This window comes from Dendrobates tinctorius, unplaced genomic scaffold, assembly GCF_039654945.1.
Source record: "Dendrobates tinctorius isolate UK_male_01 unplaced genomic scaffold, ASM3965494v1 ptg000030l, whole genome shotgun sequence".
NCBI classification, from domain to species: Eukaryota; Metazoa; Chordata; class Amphibia; order Anura; family Dendrobatidae; genus Dendrobates; species Dendrobates tinctorius.
The window spans coordinates 32,276,723-32,294,910 of NW_027361698.1; the positions used below are offsets into that span (position 1 = coordinate 32,276,723).

General features: G+C 47.2%; 1 protein-coding gene across 3 annotated transcripts in view; it reads right to left on the reverse strand.

Moving 5' to 3' along the window:
• ANXA5 (annexin A5) overlaps positions 1-18,188 on the reverse strand; it is an 89,579-nt gene that overhangs the window by 23,005 nt on the left and 48,386 nt on the right. For 2 of the 3 annotated variants that reach the window (XM_073572004.1, XM_073572003.1), the window contains exon 10: positions 8,268-8,363. In XM_073572004.1, the coding sequence (XP_073428105.1) occupies positions 8,268-8,363 (96 nt within the window). Of the gene's footprint in view, positions 1-312; positions 5,673-8,267; positions 8,364-18,188 lie in introns of those variants that run through there. The other variant, XR_012231530.1, reaches the window with a different exon arrangement.

An 18,188-nucleotide genomic window follows, 5' to 3' on the forward strand; every position in this document is an offset into this window, starting at 1 on the left:
TGCACAATAACTTTTGCAGTCCAATTTCTCCTGTTACCCTTGGTAAAATAAAAAAAAAAAAATGAACCTGAATTATTTTTTGTGAAAAAGAGTTAAAACGGTCATTTTTTTTTTTTAAATATTCAAAAAATTCCTGTGACACACCTAAAGGGTTAATAAACTTCTTGAATGTGGTTTTGAGCACCTTAAGTGGTGCAGTTCTTAGAATGTGTCACTTTTGGGTATTTTCTATCATATAGACCCCTCAAAGTGGCTTCAAATGTGATGTGGTCCGTAAAAATAAAATGGTGTTGCAAAAACCGGATTACTTACCGGTAATACTCTTTTGTAGAGTCCACGACAGCACCCACTGAGAGGGGATCCGCCCCCGGAACAGGAAACCTACAGAGAGATAAATAGGGCGGTCCCCCTCGCTCCCTCAGTTTGTGTTACCGAGAACAACGGAGGAACCGCCATACATGTTTTAGTCAAACTGTTTGGGCGATTCATCTATCTTACCCCTATGCAGTTTTAAGCTTACTAAGTTTAATCACATATCTAACTTAAATCATAATCTCCACCACCAAGGAGACCCATGTGTGAAAAAAAATTCTTACGGGAGGGAAGTGAGCGGGTGCTGTCGTGGACTCTACAAAAGAGTATTACCGGTAAGTAATCCAGTTTTTCCTCTTCGCCACGACAGCACCCACTGAGAGATTTCCAGAGATAATCACTTGGGCGGGCACACCGTGTTAAGGACTGATCTACCAAAAGTTAGATCCTCGGTAGAGGACAAATCTAGTCTATAGTGACTATAAAAGGTAGACGGAGAAGACCAGGTTGCAGCCTTACATATTTGTTCAATTGGGACGTTCGCCCTCTCGGCCCAGGAGGATGATATGGCTCTAGTAGAGTGCGCCTTAATCCCCAGTGGAGGGTCTTCTCCTTTTGTCAGATACGCCATTGTGATCGCATCTCTAATCCATCTGGATATCGTGCCTGATGTAACTGCAGACCCCTTCCTGCTGCCCTGGAAGGAGACAAAAAGAGACCTACTCTGCCTCCAGGGACTGGTCCTGTCTAGATAGGCTAGCACGGCTCTCTTCACATCTAAGGTGTGATATTTCTCCTCGTCCTGTGTTGACGGGTTCTCATAGAATGAAGGTAGGCATATTTCTTGAGATCTATGAAATTTAGTTGCCCGTTTAGGCAGGTAGGACGGGTCCGTCTTTAAAATCAGACTGTCTCGTGTTGTTAACAGGAACGGTGGGTCTACTGATAAAGCGTGAAGATCACTCACTCTCCTGGCCGATACTAAGGCCACCAGCATAGCCGTTTTCAATGAGAGGCACTTTACTGATGCTGAGCTTATGGGCTCAAACTGTGCCTGAGTGAAGGCATCCAAAACTAGAGTAAGGTTCCACGCTGGTAGTCGAGGCACATGCACCGGTTCTGCTCGTTGACAGGCCGAGATAAACCGAGTCACCCATCCATTTGCTGCCACGTTATAGTTAAACAGGGCTCCTAGGGCTGACACGTGGACCTTAAGAGTGCTTACTGAGAGTCTAAGCTCTCGGCCTCTTTGTAGAAACTCTAGAATGGCCGTAATGGGTACTTCACCAGCTAGTTTTGTTGGGTGAAAGGCCAGGAACTTCCTCCACACCTTAGCATATATTTTTGTCGTGGACTCCTTCCTGCTTTGTAGCAGGGTATTGATTAGGTTCTTTGAGAAACCCTTCTGCCTCAGTAGCTCCCTTTCAAATTCCAGGCCGCTAGGTGCAGGGCTTTGGCCTGTGGATGGTAGCAGGGTCCCTGCGAGAGAAGATTCTGGTGCAGCGGCAGGATCCACGGGTCGGTTACCGACATGGCTCTCAGCCATGAAAACCACGGTTTTTTTTGGCCAAAACGGGGCTATCAAGATGACCCTCGCCCTCTCCTGTCTTATTTTCCTGACTACTGTTGGTAGTAGCACCATCGGAGGAAAGGCATAGGCTAGTTGGAATGCCCAGGGTGCTTGGAGGGCATCTAGAATATCTGGGTTGTCCGACCTGTAGAGAGAAGCAAACCTTTTTACGCGCCTGTTGGCTCTGGTTGCGAATAGGTCTATCTCCGTTCTGCCCCATTCTGACGCTATCATTTCGAAGACGTCTCTGCTGAGGACCCACTCTCCCTGGTATAGGGCCTGGCGACTGAGATAGTCTGCTCGGGAGTTGTCCACTCCTCTTATATGGAGCGCTGACAAGGAGAGAAGATGGACCTCGGCCATCTCCAGAATCTTTCCCGCGATAAACATCAGTGGCATTGACCGTGTGCCTCCTTGCCGGTTTATATAGGCCACTGCGGTGGTATTGTCTGTCTGGATCTTTACGTGGGCGCCTCTTAACTGCGGGAGGAAGTGAGATATCGTGTAAAAAAAAAAAAAAAAAAAAAAAAAAAAAAAAAAAAAAAATCGCTGTTAGCTCCTTTACATTAGAGGAGGCCTCTATTTCATTCTCACGCCACCAGCCTTGTACCATGTGCTCCTCTAGGTGGGCTCCCCAACCTAAGGGGCTGGCATCCGTGGTGAGTATCTTAGAGGGAGTCACCCACCACAGTACTCCCTTCGATAGATTGGAAGGAATTAACCACCATTTTAGGGATTCAACCACCTCGGGCGATAGGGACATCTTCCCTTCCAGCCGCCCCTGCAGTCTATCTCCTGCAGAATAGCCCACTGTAGTTCTCTAGAGTGGAACTGAGCCCATTGCACCGCTGGAATGCACGATATCAGTGACCCCAGCAAGGACATGCCCTGTCTCAATGATATTACGGGTCCTCCTGTAGCCTTCTGTACTTTGTCGATTATGGCCATTACTTTGGCGTTTGGCAGAAAGCACTCCTCAGTTACGGAGTCTACTTGCAGGCCCAAAAACCTTTGACAGGTCACTGGCTCTAGTCTGGACTTCTTCCAGTTAATTAGCCAACCCAGTGTTTGTAGGGATGAGATAATCCTAGCTATTCTTGCTTCACACTATGAAACAGAATTCCCCACTATGAGTAGGTCGTCTAAGTAAGGGACAACTAGGGTGTCATTCAGCCTTACATACGACATTACTTCCAGCATTAATTTGGTAAATACCCGAGGAGCCATGGATAGCCCGAATGGCATTGCCGCAAACTGGAAATGCTGAATCCGACCTCTGAACCAGACTGCTACCCGCAGGAACCTCTGGTGCCCTCGATATATGGGGAGATGGTAGTAGGCGTCCTTTAGGTCCAAGACCGCCATATAACACCTGGGAAACAAAAGCTTTATTGCAGACTTAATCGACTCCATTTTAAACGACCTTAGTCTTAGGAAGGTATTAAGTTTCTTTAAATTTATTATAGTCCTGTAAGAGCCATCTGGTTTTGGGACTAAGAATAGAGAATAAAAGCCCATCCCTGTTTCGTCGTCTGGGACCTCCACTAGGACCTGTTTAGTTAGCAGTACCGCAATCTCCATCTCCAGTGCTTCCTGCTGTGATCGGGACTTCATAGAAGTCAATAAGAAGGAGTTCGGTGGATACCGAACGAATTCTAATTTTAGGCCTGATGATACAATACTTAGGGCCCACAGGTTTGATGTCACCTTCATCCATTGGCAGCTGAATCTTAATAGCCTGCCACCTACCGGTGTAACGGTTTTATCGGGATCTGTCTCCTCTGAAGGGACGTTTCCCGAATAGGTTGCCTCTTTGCTTGGGGTCCTTATTTCCCCAGCGGTCCTGGGGTCTAAAGTCTTTTTACCGAACGGCGGCTTCCTGTAGGCCCTCCTGTTGAACGGAACATACGGGTTAGGGAACCCCTTCTTCCTCTCCCCCGCTTTTGTCAAAATCTCATCCAGTTCCGTACCAAACATGTATTTACCCTGGCAGGGTATAGCACACAATCTAGTTTTTGTTTGTGTGTCTCCTTTCCACCCCTTCAACCATAAGGCCCGCCTGCCTGCATTGGTCAGTCCTGCCGCTCTAGCCGACAACCGGAGAGTGTCCGCGGAGGAGTCGGAGAAGAAGGCCGCTGCTCCCTTAATGAGGGGCATAGAGGAAAGAAGCCTACTCCTAGCTACTACATTCTTAATATTGTCCTACAAGTCGTTCAGCCACACCAACATAGACCATGCCGTACACGTGGCTGCTATTGCGGGCTTAAAGGCTGCCGTACAAGCTTCCCAAGATCTTTTGAGGAATGTATCGGTCTTACGATCCGAAGAATCAGCCAAAGTTCCCGAATCCTCCACCGGCAAGGAGGATCTACGGGAGGTAGAGGCCACTGCCACATCCACCTTGGGGGCTCTCGACCAGGCCGTTAACTCCTCATCGTCAAAGGGATACTTACGCTTTGACGTTAAGGGGAGGAAGGTCCTCTGACCTGGTTTCTCCCATTCCCTCTTAACTAGGTCTTTTACAGCTGGGACCACTGGGAATGCTCGGACCTTTTTACGGGAAATACCCGCAAACATTATGTCCTGAGGGGTCTTGGGGTCCTTACTCTCCGGCAACCCCATGGTATTTCGGACAGACTTCACAAGATTACTGACACTGTCCGTGGGGAAACACGTCTGATCCTCGTCCTCTGAGGAAAGGTATTCCTGGGGCTTATCGGAATCTAGTTCTCCGGTATCTGACGCGACCTTGACGCCAGCGAGACTCCTCCTTTAGATGAATGTATTTCTCTCACGGAGGAGTGACCCCCTAGACTACTGGAACCGCCTAAGGCCCGTAGTTCCTCTCTTATCATTGCCCGGATATCCTCCTTCTTTCGTGAGGATTCCTCCTGCAAGGCCTCCTCAACACATGATTGGCATAATCTCTTTGGGTGGCCATCCGGGAGGGGCTGCGAACATAAGGCACACTCTCTATGTTTCGCCTTCTCTGTTCTTTTAGCCTAAAGGGGGTATGGACCAGAAAGAGAAGGCTATCAATTATCTAACCTGACCAAAAAACACTCACCCGTGAATTTCGTCAGCAACTACCGGCTGCGGTGTCCGGGACCCAGGCTGAGGCGAGGCATGGGACGACTTCTTTTCCTTACGTTTCTTCTCTAACGGATCATCTTGCCTGGAAGGCCCACTGGATTCCTTCCTAGAGCTGCCACTTCTTCCGGTGCTATTAGTTCTCCTCGTAGCACTGCTCTGTCTACTGCCAAGTGGGGATACCACTAGCTGACCTAATGGGAGCGAAGCTGGGTCATCTAAGGACGACATGACTGCGCACTAGCGCTGTGTCTGTGGCTTCCTTTTAAAGCCTTTACTATAGCTGCTCCTCCTTCTCTTTTTTTTTTTTCGTCCTCCATTTTTTTTTTTTGTTCCTTACTGCGCATGCGCGGGCGTTGTCCCGCGGTCTCTGCCTTCGGCCTGATCCCGGAAGTCCTCCTCCACTTCCGGGTTGCCTCTCCTGGAACGCTGAGTCACCGCAAATGAAAAAGCGGCCGGCGACACCGCACGTCTGCGCCCCCCCTCCACGCCTTCTCCTGCCGCAGGTATGACTCCCAGCAGCGCCGCTCAGCACACACCGCACAAGCCCTTCTGCCACTCTGGGGGGGGGGGCGCGCGGCCTCAGTACGCCCGATGGCGTTTGTAATGCATCTACCCCCTCGGCATGCCCCCAGTGAGCTTTGGCACCACTTTCGCCTCCAGCCTCACCTGCATTACACCAGCTCTGGGGGGGGGGGGGGGGGGGGGGGAAATCCACCTCTCCGCCTGACGCTGCCTCCGGTCCTGGGGCCCCTGCTGCTCATATTCTGCACGCAGGCGGCTACCAGACCAGGCATCCTCTTCTGCGGGTTCCTTTCCAGGAACAGGAAACCAAACTGAGGGAGCGAGGGGGACCGCCCCATTTATCTCTCTGTAGGTTTCCTGTTCCGGGGGCGGATCCCCTCTCAGTGGGTGCTGTCGTGGCGAAGAGGAAAAATGAGAAATCGCTGGTCAATTTTTAACCCTTATAACTTCCTAACAAAAAAAATAAATTTTGGTTCCAAAATTGTGCTGATGTAAAGTAAACATGTGGGAAATGTTATTTATTAAGTTTTTTGTGTGCCGTATCTGTGATTTAAGGGCATAAAAATTCAAATTTGGAAATTTTCGCCACATTTCCGTTTTTTTCACAAATAAACGCAAGTTATATGAATGAAATTTTACCACTACCATGAAGTACAATATGTCACGAGAAAACAATGTCAGAATCACCGGGATCCATGGAAGCGTTTCAGAGTTATAACCTCATAAAGGGACAGTGGTCAGAATTGTAAAAATTGGCCCGGTCATGAACGTGCAAACCACCCTTGGGGCTTAAGGGGTTAATATTGAGAATTCTATAGATATCTGCAGCAGAGACATGCCGTATGTACCAGTTCCCGCTTCCTAGAATGAGATTAACTAAATATCCATTGATAGGAATATTATCCACCCAGGGACCTATGGAATATTATCCACCCAGGGACCTACGGGGGTGATTTCTTCTCTTTATACCGAATTCTAAAATCGCATCCACTCAGCTCGCTGTAGAAAGTGGCGCCATTTGATACCGTCTATCACTGATGAACAATGGAATGACACCCTGGAGGCACACGATGGTCTCACCAGCTGGAAACAAGTTAATCCAATTGTATATTCTTCACCAGTTTTATTTGACCCCAAACAGACTTCATAAAGTCGGTAGAAGGGCAACGGATGAATGCCATAGATGTGGGGAATCAGGGGCAGATTTTTGGCACCTTATCTGAAGCTGTGGCAGTATACGAGGGTATTGGAATGATGTCATATATACATTGGAACGAATATTGGGAATACCGATTGAATGCACTCCTGAGCTGTGTCTCCTGGGTGTTGTGGATGAAGAAATGTGGGTTCATTATTATTTCTTCGAGAGGTTTTATTTAAGGCTAGGAAGGCAGTGGTGTTCAGATGGATGGGAGGGAGATCCCCTTCAATTAATCAATGGAAGAAATTGGTAAATTATATAATACCTTACGAGAACATCCTGTATTAAAACGGAAAATGTTCCCAGAAGTTCCATAAGATTTGGGAAAGGTGGTGTGATTCCCCTTTGACACACTTGGCTCCTAATGCTATGGTTTCTTCGATTTCGAGATATAATCCCTGATGTATATCACTTCTAGGCCATGCAAGCTTTGATCTGTGTGAATTTTGGAAGGTGTATCTTTTATACTCTGACCTAATACGAGCTCACGGATCCTTAAATTGACCCTGTAAACTAGAAGATACAACGAATGGTATAATGTATTGTGTAGAATACTATGTTATGTTTGTTTCTTATTACTGGAAATGTGATATAGTTATGTCACTATGAATAACTGACTTTATATTGTAATGTTCTATGTTTGATATACTATATTGTGGAATCCTTCAATAAAAAGAGTTAAAAAAAACAACTTTCCATTAATATGCTTGGATACAGCACTCTAACAGCTATCTTCTTTAGTAACGACCTTGTGGCTTACCCTCCCTTGTGGAGTGTGTCAATAACTGCCTTCTGGACATCTGTCAAGTCAGCAGTCTTCCCCATGATTGTGGAGCCTACTGAAACAGACTAAGTGACATTTTTCAACGCTTACGAAGCCCTTGCAAGGGGTTTTTCTTAATTACTCTAATTTACTGAGATGACTTGGGTTTTCATTGGCTGTAGGCCATAATCATCAACATTAACAGAAATAAAGACTTGAAATAGAGCCTCTGTTTGTAATGACATATATAGAGTCCCAATACTTTTTGTATTGAAGAACTGAAATAAGTTAACTTTTTGATGATATTCTAATTTTGTGAAAAGCACCTGTATCTTCATATATGATACAATGGACTTATGTCCACAAGTCTGCACTATGGACCAGAGACCGGGCTATTTAAAACAACCTTAAAAATAAAATATTCAATTTATAGTCTATGAAGTACACCATGGGTAAACAAGAATTAGGCCTATAGTTTATATTTTCCAGAAAAAAAAAAAACAAAAAAAAAACCAAAAAAAAAAAAAAAACCACACATTTCTTAAGTTAATTACAGACTGGGACTTGAGTATTCCCCTCTCAAAGATCCTAAGATACTCCAACACTCTGCACATGGGGTAGGCGACATACCTCAACAGGAGAACTATACTACATTTTTAATTGGAGACATTTGCAAATATTAGTATTACACCCACTACATATTGGGATAGAATCTTGGAGATGGAAACACCCCTTTAATAGCTTTACCAGTAGCTGCTATATCATGTGAAGACAGTAGAAAGAAAATTTAATGACTAGATCCTTACCTATGGCAAGAAGAAGGCTTTCTAGGTTACCGCACGTCTCCCGGCAAATGCTCTCTTCAATCTGGTACCCAGAGATGGTCATGTACTTATCAAATGCTGAAACAAAAGAGAACAGGTAATATTGTGTAGTGTAAAAGACATGACAGTTCTGGAGTCACAACATGTTACACTGCTAACCAAAAGTTAATGATTACAATTCACTGGCCAATTCAAACAAAAAAAAAATAAATAAAATAAATAAAATAAATATTTTTATCCATGGATCAATGTGATTTGAACCTGATGAAGAGTTTTGAAAAATAAACCTCATTCATGCTTAAGGTACTGTCACACTTAGCGATGTACCAGCGATCCCGACCAGCGATATGACGCGGTCAGGATCGCTGGTACATCGCTAAGTGGTCGCTAGTGAGCTGCCACACAGGCAGATCTCACTAGCGACATCGCTGGGGACGGGGGTCGCTACTTACCTGTCACACCAGGCAATCCTGCGTCCTCCCGCCCGGCTCCACGCGTCGCTCGTCGTCACAGCAGGAAGCGCCGCAGGAAGCAGACGACGAGAAACAGTCCTGAACGTTCTCGTGCGATCAGCGATAACCAGCGGGGGAGCCGGTTGTAGGTAAGTATCAGACACAGCGATATCGCTAGCAATATCGCTATAACGTCACTAGTTATAGCGATATCTCTTAGTGTGACATGCCCTTAAGTCTGTGTGTGATCGTATCTTTGAACGACCGTATTCCTCATTTTAAAAATCACATTATAACTCATTGGTGGTCCGGCAGTAGCCTTTACATTCTGCTATAGGAGCTGTGACTGTCACAACACTATCAGGTGAGCATACCTATAATATTTTATACCATCTGTGTGGAGTTACACAACTCTACATTCACAATCGATGAGTAATCGCAATGTCACCTCTGCTGATTAACTCTTGAGGACTATTGGCTGAATAGTTACTGACCAATCAATGCAAAAAAAAAAAAAAAAAAAAAAAAATGGTGGATTTAAAATAGCGATCACCACTCTGATGCCATCTTTTCCCCAGATCTGGCGTATAGCCCCTGTATACCTCTCAGAGAAAGGAAAATCATTGGTGACCTGTGTGATCCTCCCACTTCTGCCTGATCTGTGAAGCAGCAGTTTCCAAATCCCTGTTCCAGCTCCTCCCCCCCCAATCCTATTGTATTCTCAGCACACTTTCTTGCACCTTTTACATGTGCACGGTGTCCTGCACTGAGCAGTCATGCTCTTCCCATGGTCGCAGAACTCTGATCTATAGCACTGCTGATCAGAGTCTGTACCAAGAGACTCCACCACATTATTATCAGCCTGTTATTCTAGATTTCATTGGCAGCCCCGGAATCCAATTTGATGTTCGATGCCTCACTGACGTGGACTTTCAAATTCTTCCACCGAGGAAAATATAGACCTTATGGTGGCCAAAGAAAAAAATTGTATGGCCATCAATATGTCACACAAAATACCATGCCAGATGGACCCCTGTAAGTGCAGCAGAAATTATATTTTGGGACACTGTCCTGCATCTGGTCATAGTATGAAAAAAAAAAAAAAAAAATTAAGAAGGCCTCCCTACGCCACTAGGTGGGCAACTGCTTAGAAAGGGCAAAAGCAGAGCCCAATGCAGCAACAGCATGCTGGTGGTAAAGCATAAGGACAAGAGTGATGTCCTTATCTTGATCACCATACACCAGGGGTCCTCAAACTATGGCCCGCGAGCCACATGCGGCCCGCCGAGGACATTTATCCGGCCCCTGGGCCCGGCCAACATTGAACTTGACCACAGTTCAATGCGTACGCAGCACAGACCACGTGACTGTCATCATGATGACGTCACACCGCCTGTGCCAGAAGACAGTTGAGCGGGCGCTTCTTCAGAGCACCGGGGGGGGGGGGGGGGGGGGGGGGGACATAGGTGAGTACTGGTATTTTTTTTTTATGCCGGGTCGGGTCTATCATGTAGACCTATTCTGCCTATTGGGGACATTTAACTCCCTGTTGGGGATCTATACTGCCAACTGGGGACTCACACCACACCAGGCTGAGCCTGAAGTAAAAGCAGAGTTCCACCAATATGGGCACTGGTGAGGCTGAAAGGATATGGACTGGCAAGGGTGCATTGATGGGCAGTGCAGTCTGTATGTCTGTGTGGGCAACTTTATTGCTGGTATATTGTTTTTGTAGCGATGTATATATTGGTATTTTACTAATAGCAATTTGGAATTCCTAGGAAACCTTGATATCATTAAAGAACAATTGCTTCACTTGTTACAACTAGCAGTGACAAAAATGGAACCGGACATTGACCATCTCATTAGCCAAAAGCAGGCTCATAGTTCCCATTGAAATAGCGGCAAGTTTGTTGATTTAAAGTTTACTTGTTCTTAATTTTAAATATTGTATTTGTTCCCGTTTTGTTTTGTTTTTAATTTACTTCAAAATAAGATATGTGCAGTTTGTTTGTTTTTTTAACTATATTTCAGCCCTCCAGAGGTCTGAGGGACCGTGAACTTGGCCCCCTGTTTAAAAAGTTTGAGGACCCCTGCCATACACAGACAACAGCAACCTTGTCACTGTCAGAGGTACCTCAACACAAGTCCCAAAGCCAGATTGTATCTTGGCTTATAATAAGTACATGGGGGGGGGGGGGGTAGATCTCTCAGATCAGGTCCTCAAACTATAGACTGCCGTGCGAAAAGCTCAAGGGTGGTACAAAAAGTTGACTGCACATTATACAGATCACATTGTATATAATGCGTTTGTGCTCTTTCAATGTGCAGGCAATACGGGGACCATCCTTCAATTTCAGGATGTAGTCATCAAGGCACTAATATTTAGCACTCAAGGAGGTGAGGGTCCCAGTACTTTTGAAAAAGATAGTGCCCGCATTGTACCAGGTCAACAGTTTCCCCAAACAGGGAAGGGAAGAACATAAAAAGGTGCAGAGTATGCTCCAAGATAGGAATCCAAAGAGACCCAATTTACTATTGTGAAACCTGCCCTGAGGAACCTGGCCTTTGCATTAAGGATTACTTTAAAGCGAACCACACGTCCATAAATTAATAAAAATTGCTTTTACCCTGTTGACACAACACTTTTATAATTTGACTAGCTGAAGAGCCTGGCGTTGTCAAACATAGTAACTAACTGTGGTTAGTTATAACAAATTATAATGATTATATCTATCTATAAAACTGTATAGCCCCACCCACTCTGCATAGCCACTCTCAAATATCCCACATCATCCCGTCAGCCAGAGCCACCAGACTACTACCCCTAATATCCCACATCATCCAGTCAGAGCCAATTTTGTCAAGTTGGAGCTATTACACCGATTAAAATGATACCTGGGTTGGAGAAATCCATTTTGTTTCTTTTTTTAATCTGTCTGAATTTATAAGTTAATGAGGTGCTTCATGACAGACAAAGAAGTTCCTGATTCTGGGCACCCCCTGCAGTCTGTGTCAGAAGGTAGTCTGTGTAGGCACAGTAATAAATTGTGTCATTTCCAGCTTTAGAGAAGGACGATAACACCATAGCAATGATATGAATAGGCCTCAGTTACCACAACTGTCTACAAGGAAAACTGTTGCTCTTACCAACCAAGCACAGCTCCGCTTTCACTTTTAGCCAGCTCTGGTGAAATGAAAGATAATTAGCAATTGGTTGTGGAGTGGGCGTGGCTTGATACACAGAAATCAAAATTTATATATATCTCTTTGCGTGTGGAGTGAGTGTGGCTTGATACATAGATGTAGTCCGAACAGCTCAACCATAGCACCAGATTAAATATTCATACACCAGTAAAGGCAAAATAATTAGTATCATTACTATAACTATTCCTTTAGATATTTTACTAAGGGGTAAAGTTTCCAAAGATGGGGGTCACTTGTGGGGGGTTTCCACAGTTTAGGCACATCAGGGGCTTTGCAAACGCAACATGACGCCCGCAAACCATTCCATCAAAGTCTGTGCTCCAAAATGTCACTTCTTCCTTTGAGCCCTGCCATGTGCCCAAATACCGTCGTTTTCCACCACATATCACTCAGAAGAAATTGCAATTTCCTACTCGTGAAGATAAAATTTGGAGCTAAAAGGAACATTTTCTTTACCCACAAGAATGCTGCTTTAGATCAACTTTTTTCTTAATTTTTACAAGTCACAAGAGAAAATTGACCCCAAAATTTGTACAAATCCTCCTGAATACTTTGAGTGGGAAGGAGTATTTAAAACAGGGTCTTGTTTGTTTTAATTTTTTTTACATATAGGCCAACATAGTCTAGTCGCTTAAAACAAGTGTAGAGGCCCTCGGAAAAAAAATTAAAAATAATTGAAAATAATGCAGACCGAGTAGCCATATGGTAAAAGTTATATAACCATTAATCCCCTTGAGAAAGCTGACAATCTAAGCGAAATGCACGTCAGGGGTCCTTGTGGGTCCATTTCTGGTGTCTCACGCCTTCTCCCTACATTGGTAAGTGTTGCCACCATTGTATTTTTACATTGGTAATGGTAATTTATATTGTGCTCGCACTTTGATACTACATGGGAGCAACTTTTTGCCTGGGTATTATTACATTCAGTTGGCTGACAACATTGGAATTCCTTTCCCCTACTTTGTCCTTCCTTTTTTGTATCCTGTACTGTTAATAAAGATGGATTTTTGGTTCTTACCGTAAAATCTTTCTTGGAGCCTTCATTGGGGGACACAGAATACCATGGGTGTATGCTGCTGCTAGGAGGCTGACACTATGCAAAACAAGAAAATTAGCTCCTCCCCGGCAGTATACACCCACCGACAGGCACTAGGCACCTCAGTTGGTGAGAAAGCAGTAGGAGAAGCAACGGAAACTCTAAACATATGTACCAACCCAACAGGGGACTCAAAGACCCAACATGGTACAATTTAAACAGGGAGGGTGCCGTGTCCCCCAATGAAGGCTCCAAGAAAGATTTTACGGTAAGAACCAAAAATCCATCTTTCTTTATCGCCTTATTGGGGGACACAGAATACCATGGGACGTTCCAAAGCAGTCCCAAGGGCGGGAACAGCAATAAGAAACGAAAGAACAGGAAAGGCTTAGGTCGGCCGGTGCGCCACCGCCGCCTGCAGAACCTTCCTACCAACAACTGCATCAGACGAGGCCTGGGTATGAACCCTGTAGAACCCCGCAAATGTGTGCAAGGACGACCAGGTCGCGGCCCTGCAAAGTTGCAGAGCCGAAGCCTGGTGTCGAACGGCCCACGAAGCTGCCACAGCCCGGGTGGAGTGAGCTCTCACTCCCGGAGGGAGCCGTTTTTCCTGAAGTCGGTAAGCTTCCTGAATGGTAGAACGAATCCAGCGAGCAATCGTGGATTTGGATGCCGGAAGCCCTTTCCTGTGACCTTCAGAGATGACCAGCAATGAATCGGATTGACGAAGTGAAGCGGTCCTAGCGAGGGCTCTAACAACATCCAGCTTGTGGAGTGACCTCTCAAGAGGGTGAGAAGGAGCCGGACAAAACGATGGAAGAACGATATCCTCGTTGATGTGAAAGGAGGAAACCACCTTTGGCAGGAAGGAAGGAACGGGCCTGAGGACGACTTTATCCTGATGGAGCACCAGATAAGGAGAACGGCATGACAAGGCCGCTAACTCAGAAACTCTTCTGATGGATGTAATGGCGATCAAAAAGGTCACCTTCCATGACAAAAGTGACAAAGGAATGTCCTGGATGGGCTCAAACGGCGCCTTTTGGAGAGTGCCAAGAACGAGATTGAGATCCCACGGTTCTATTGGTGAATGATGAGGAGGAGCCACATGAGCGACTCCTTGGAGGAACGTCTTAACCTGCGGTAAGGAAGCGAACTCTCTTTGAAAGAGGATAGACAAGGCAGAAACCTGGCCTTTCAGGGTACTGAGAGACAGACCCGAATCTAAGCCAGACTGGAGAAAACCCAGTATGGACGGAATGGAAAAAGCCATTGGAAAAACTTTATCGTCGCACCAATGGAAAAAAGCCTTCCAACACCTGTGGTAAATGCGGGAAGAGGCTGGCTTCCTGGCTTTGATCATAGTCTGAATCACCTGGCTGGAAAAATGGAAAAACCTGATTCTCTTAGAACTGCGGCCTCAACGGCCATGCCGTTAAATTCAGAGACCGAGAATTCTCGTGGTAAAGGGGGCCTTGCGAGAGAAGATCCGGACGGACTGGAAGTCTCCAGGGAACGTCCGCGAGCATGTTCACCAGTTCCGCATACCAAGGCCGTCTCGGCCAGTCTGGAGCCACAAGAATTACTGGAACGCCTTCCAATTTTATCTTCTTGACCACTCTTGGGATCAAGGCAAGAGGTGGAAAAAGATAAGGGAGTTGGAACTGGGACCACGGAATTACTAGGGCATCGCAAGCGACGGCTAGAGGGTCCCTGGACCTGGCTACGAAGCGTGGAACTTTGTGGTTCATCCGAGATGCCATGAGGTCGACGTCCGGAGAACCCCAGCACTTGCATATCTGATCGAAGACTGAAGGATGGAGAGACCATTCGCCTGACGCTAGGCCTTGACGACTCAGAAAGTCGGCTGCCCAGTTTTCCACCCCTGGAATGTGCATGGCGGAGATTGCTGGGACGAAACGTTCCGCCCAGCGCAGAATCCTGGCCACTTCTGACATGACTTGGTGGCTGCGCGTGCCGCCCTGATGGTTTATGTACGCCACAGCCGTGGCGTTGTCCGACTGAATGCGGATCGGCTTGCCGACGAGAAGGGGTTGCCAGCGAAGAAGGGCCAGAAAGATTGCTCTGATCTCGAGCAGATTGATAGGAAGAAGAGCTTCCTGAGGGTTCCAGTGTCCTTGAGCCATCCTCTGATGAAAAACCGCTCCCCAACCCAGGAGGCTGGCGTCGGTGGTGATGACTTGCCACCGAAGCGGGAGGAAGGACCTCCTTTGGAGGACTGATGTAGACATCGTCCACCAAGTGAAGGATTGCCTCACTTTGAGGGGGAGAAGAATTGGCCGGTCTAAGGACCTCGTCGTCTTGTCCCAGGCTGAAAGGAGGGACAGCTGAAGAGGACGAAGGTGGAACTGTGCAAAGGGCACTGCTTCCAAGGAAGCTACCATCTTCCCCAGAATTTTCATGCAGAATCAAAGGGTAATGGGCGTTGGCCGTTTGAGGGCTCGAATCCCTTTGAACAGAGCCGCAATTTTTTCCCTCGGAAGAAACACCCGGGCCAGGTTCGTGTCGAACTCCATGCCTAAAAAGGTCAGACGCTGAGTGGGGCTGAGGACGGACTTTTCTTTGTTGACTAACCATTCGAGATGGTCGAGAGTATCCAGGGTTATCTGAAGACTTAGGAGACAGTCTTGACGGGACGAGCCCTTGATTAAGAGATCGTCCAGATAAGGAATGATGAGAATCCCTCTGGATCGAAGGATGGCCATGACCGTCGCCATCACTTTCGTGAAAACACGGGGAGCGGAGACTAGGCCGAAAGGGAGAGCCGTGAACTGGTAATGATCGTCCTGAATCGCAAACCTGAGATATTTCTGATGTTGCAAGCACACAGGGATGTGAAGATAGGCATCCCGTATGTCCACAGAGCAGAGGAATTCTCCGGGTTCCATTGAGGCTATCACCGATCGAAGAGACTCCATTTAGAAGTGAAGAATCTTCACGTGGCGATTGAGCAATTTGAGGTCCAGGATTGGCCGCAGGGAACAGTCTTTCTTCAGGACTACGAAGAGATTTGAGTAGAACCCTGAAAACCGTTCGTCTGAGGGAACGGGAACAATCACTCCGGCGGAAAGAAGGGAGGAGGCGGCCTGAAAGAATCCTGGAATGTGGGACCGTTGTCTCGGAGGACGAGACAGGAAAAAACGCCTGTCTGGCGGGGAAGAAAATTCGATCTTGTAACCGGATGCGATGATTTCCCTGACCCAAGCGTCGACAGCTAAGCGTCCACGAAAAAGGAAAGTCTGCCTCCCACCCTGGAAAAACTTCCAGGTGGGGGTGCCCCGTCACTTGGAGGCAAACCTACCGGAACGGGCACCTGAGGACCTGGAGTATTGTCCTCTAGATCTCCAGCGGGGAGCGGGCTTGTAAGAAGGTTTCTTCTGCTCTCGCTCCCTAGAAGCGGAAGGACGCTCTTGCTGGACAGATCTCTCTGTGGACGAGAACGTACGAAAAGGCCTAAAGGGCCGAAAACCCTTTCTATTAAAAATGCGTCTTGGTCGAGACTGGGGGAGAGAAGTACTTTTACCCCCAGTGGCATCGGAAATTATTTGATCCAGCTTGGCCCCAAAGAGCCTAGAACCATGGAAGGGCAGATTGATGAGTGACTTTTTCGAGGTGGTATCCGCATTCCATGACTTTAACCAAAGAACTCGGCGTACAGCTACTATATTGCTGTTAGCCCTAGCTACACAACCGGCCGCATCTAAGGAGGCGGCTAAAAGGTATTTACCCGCGTGATTAATTTGATCTGCTAGATCTGCCAGCTCGTCCTGGGGAGCTGCCGCTAAGATGCCCCTGCGAAGAATTTTTGCCCAAGCCGAAATGACTTTAGCTACCCAGGAGGAGGCGAAAATAGGGCAGAGGCACCGGAGGCCTCAAAGATAGACTTCGCCAAAGATTCTAACTGCCTGTCCGTCGGATCCTTAAGTGATGCACCGTCTGGAAGGGACAGAACTGTCTTAGAGGCTATGCGAGAAACGGGAGGGTCCACTTCAGGGGCTTTGGTCCATTTAGAAAGCAAATCAGCCTCAAATGGGTACAGAACATCCAAATACCTGCGGCCCGAAAAGCATTGCTCAGGGTGCTCCCAATGTTTGGCTAGAGTAGTATCAAACTCGTAGTGGTTTGGAAAAGTTTTAGATGGAGGTTTTGAACGTTTAAATGGAACAGAACATTCCTGAGGAAGGGGCTTGTCCTGCTTAATCTCCAGGGTTTGGAAAATAGCTGAAAGAAGACTATCGACCATACTTCGTGTTTTAGACATGTCATCTGCCTCTGAACTAGATCCTGATTGTGGATCGTCGTCTGACCCAAGGTCGTCCACTGAAGGAGACGGACACCTGGGTGAAGCAGACGGGCCTAGCGAACTGGAAGACGAGCCCGATAGAAGACGCTTCCTGGAAATCCTATTCGGCCTGTCCCTCTGAAGGTCGCGGTCAGGAGCGGACGACTCACCCTGAGAGGCGGTCGGAGCAGCGGTGGCTGAAGATAGCTGAGGCAAACGTTCTAGGACCTGGACCAGGGACTGAGAGACTTTGGTCAGATCGGATACCGACTGAGACATAGCTACGGCCCATTCTGGGAGAGGAGAAGTGCCCCCATCACGGGGATCTGTGTGCTCCTGAGAGGCCGACATAGCTGAAGGACTGCAGGACGGGCAGAAAGGAGATGGCTGACCCGAAGCCCACTTCCTTTTACAGCGCGCACAGGCGTAATGAGTAGCGGTGGGCCTGAAACAGAGCTCCCCTGCAGGGTTGGGCATAAGGAAAACTGCGCTGAATGTCCGCGGAAATTGGGGAAAGAACTGCGGAGGAGGGCTAATATCTCTGCATAGAGCAGAGCCTACCTAGTTCCGGCGAGCAGCAGAAACGCTGAAGTGTCCCCCAAGCAGCGCAGAAAGGCAGGACCGAAGAAACAGGAAGTGCCTGATGAGGCGAGCGGTGGGCGGAGCTTAGCGGCTGAGCTGCAATTGGAGCTGACATGAAGGAAGGGGATGAGGAGCCCTGTGATGGGCTAAAAAAGGCGCGAGGAAAGCGCGCTCAGAAAGAGGAGGAGGCGCCCTGAGAGCGGGAGCAGAACTGAAAGTGAAAGTGAAAGTCAGCACCGCAGCCCCGTGATTAAATCGCCCAGGAAAGAGAAGATAAAATCCCTGTAATGGAGGTACTGGCACGCAGGAGAGCTGTGGAAAAC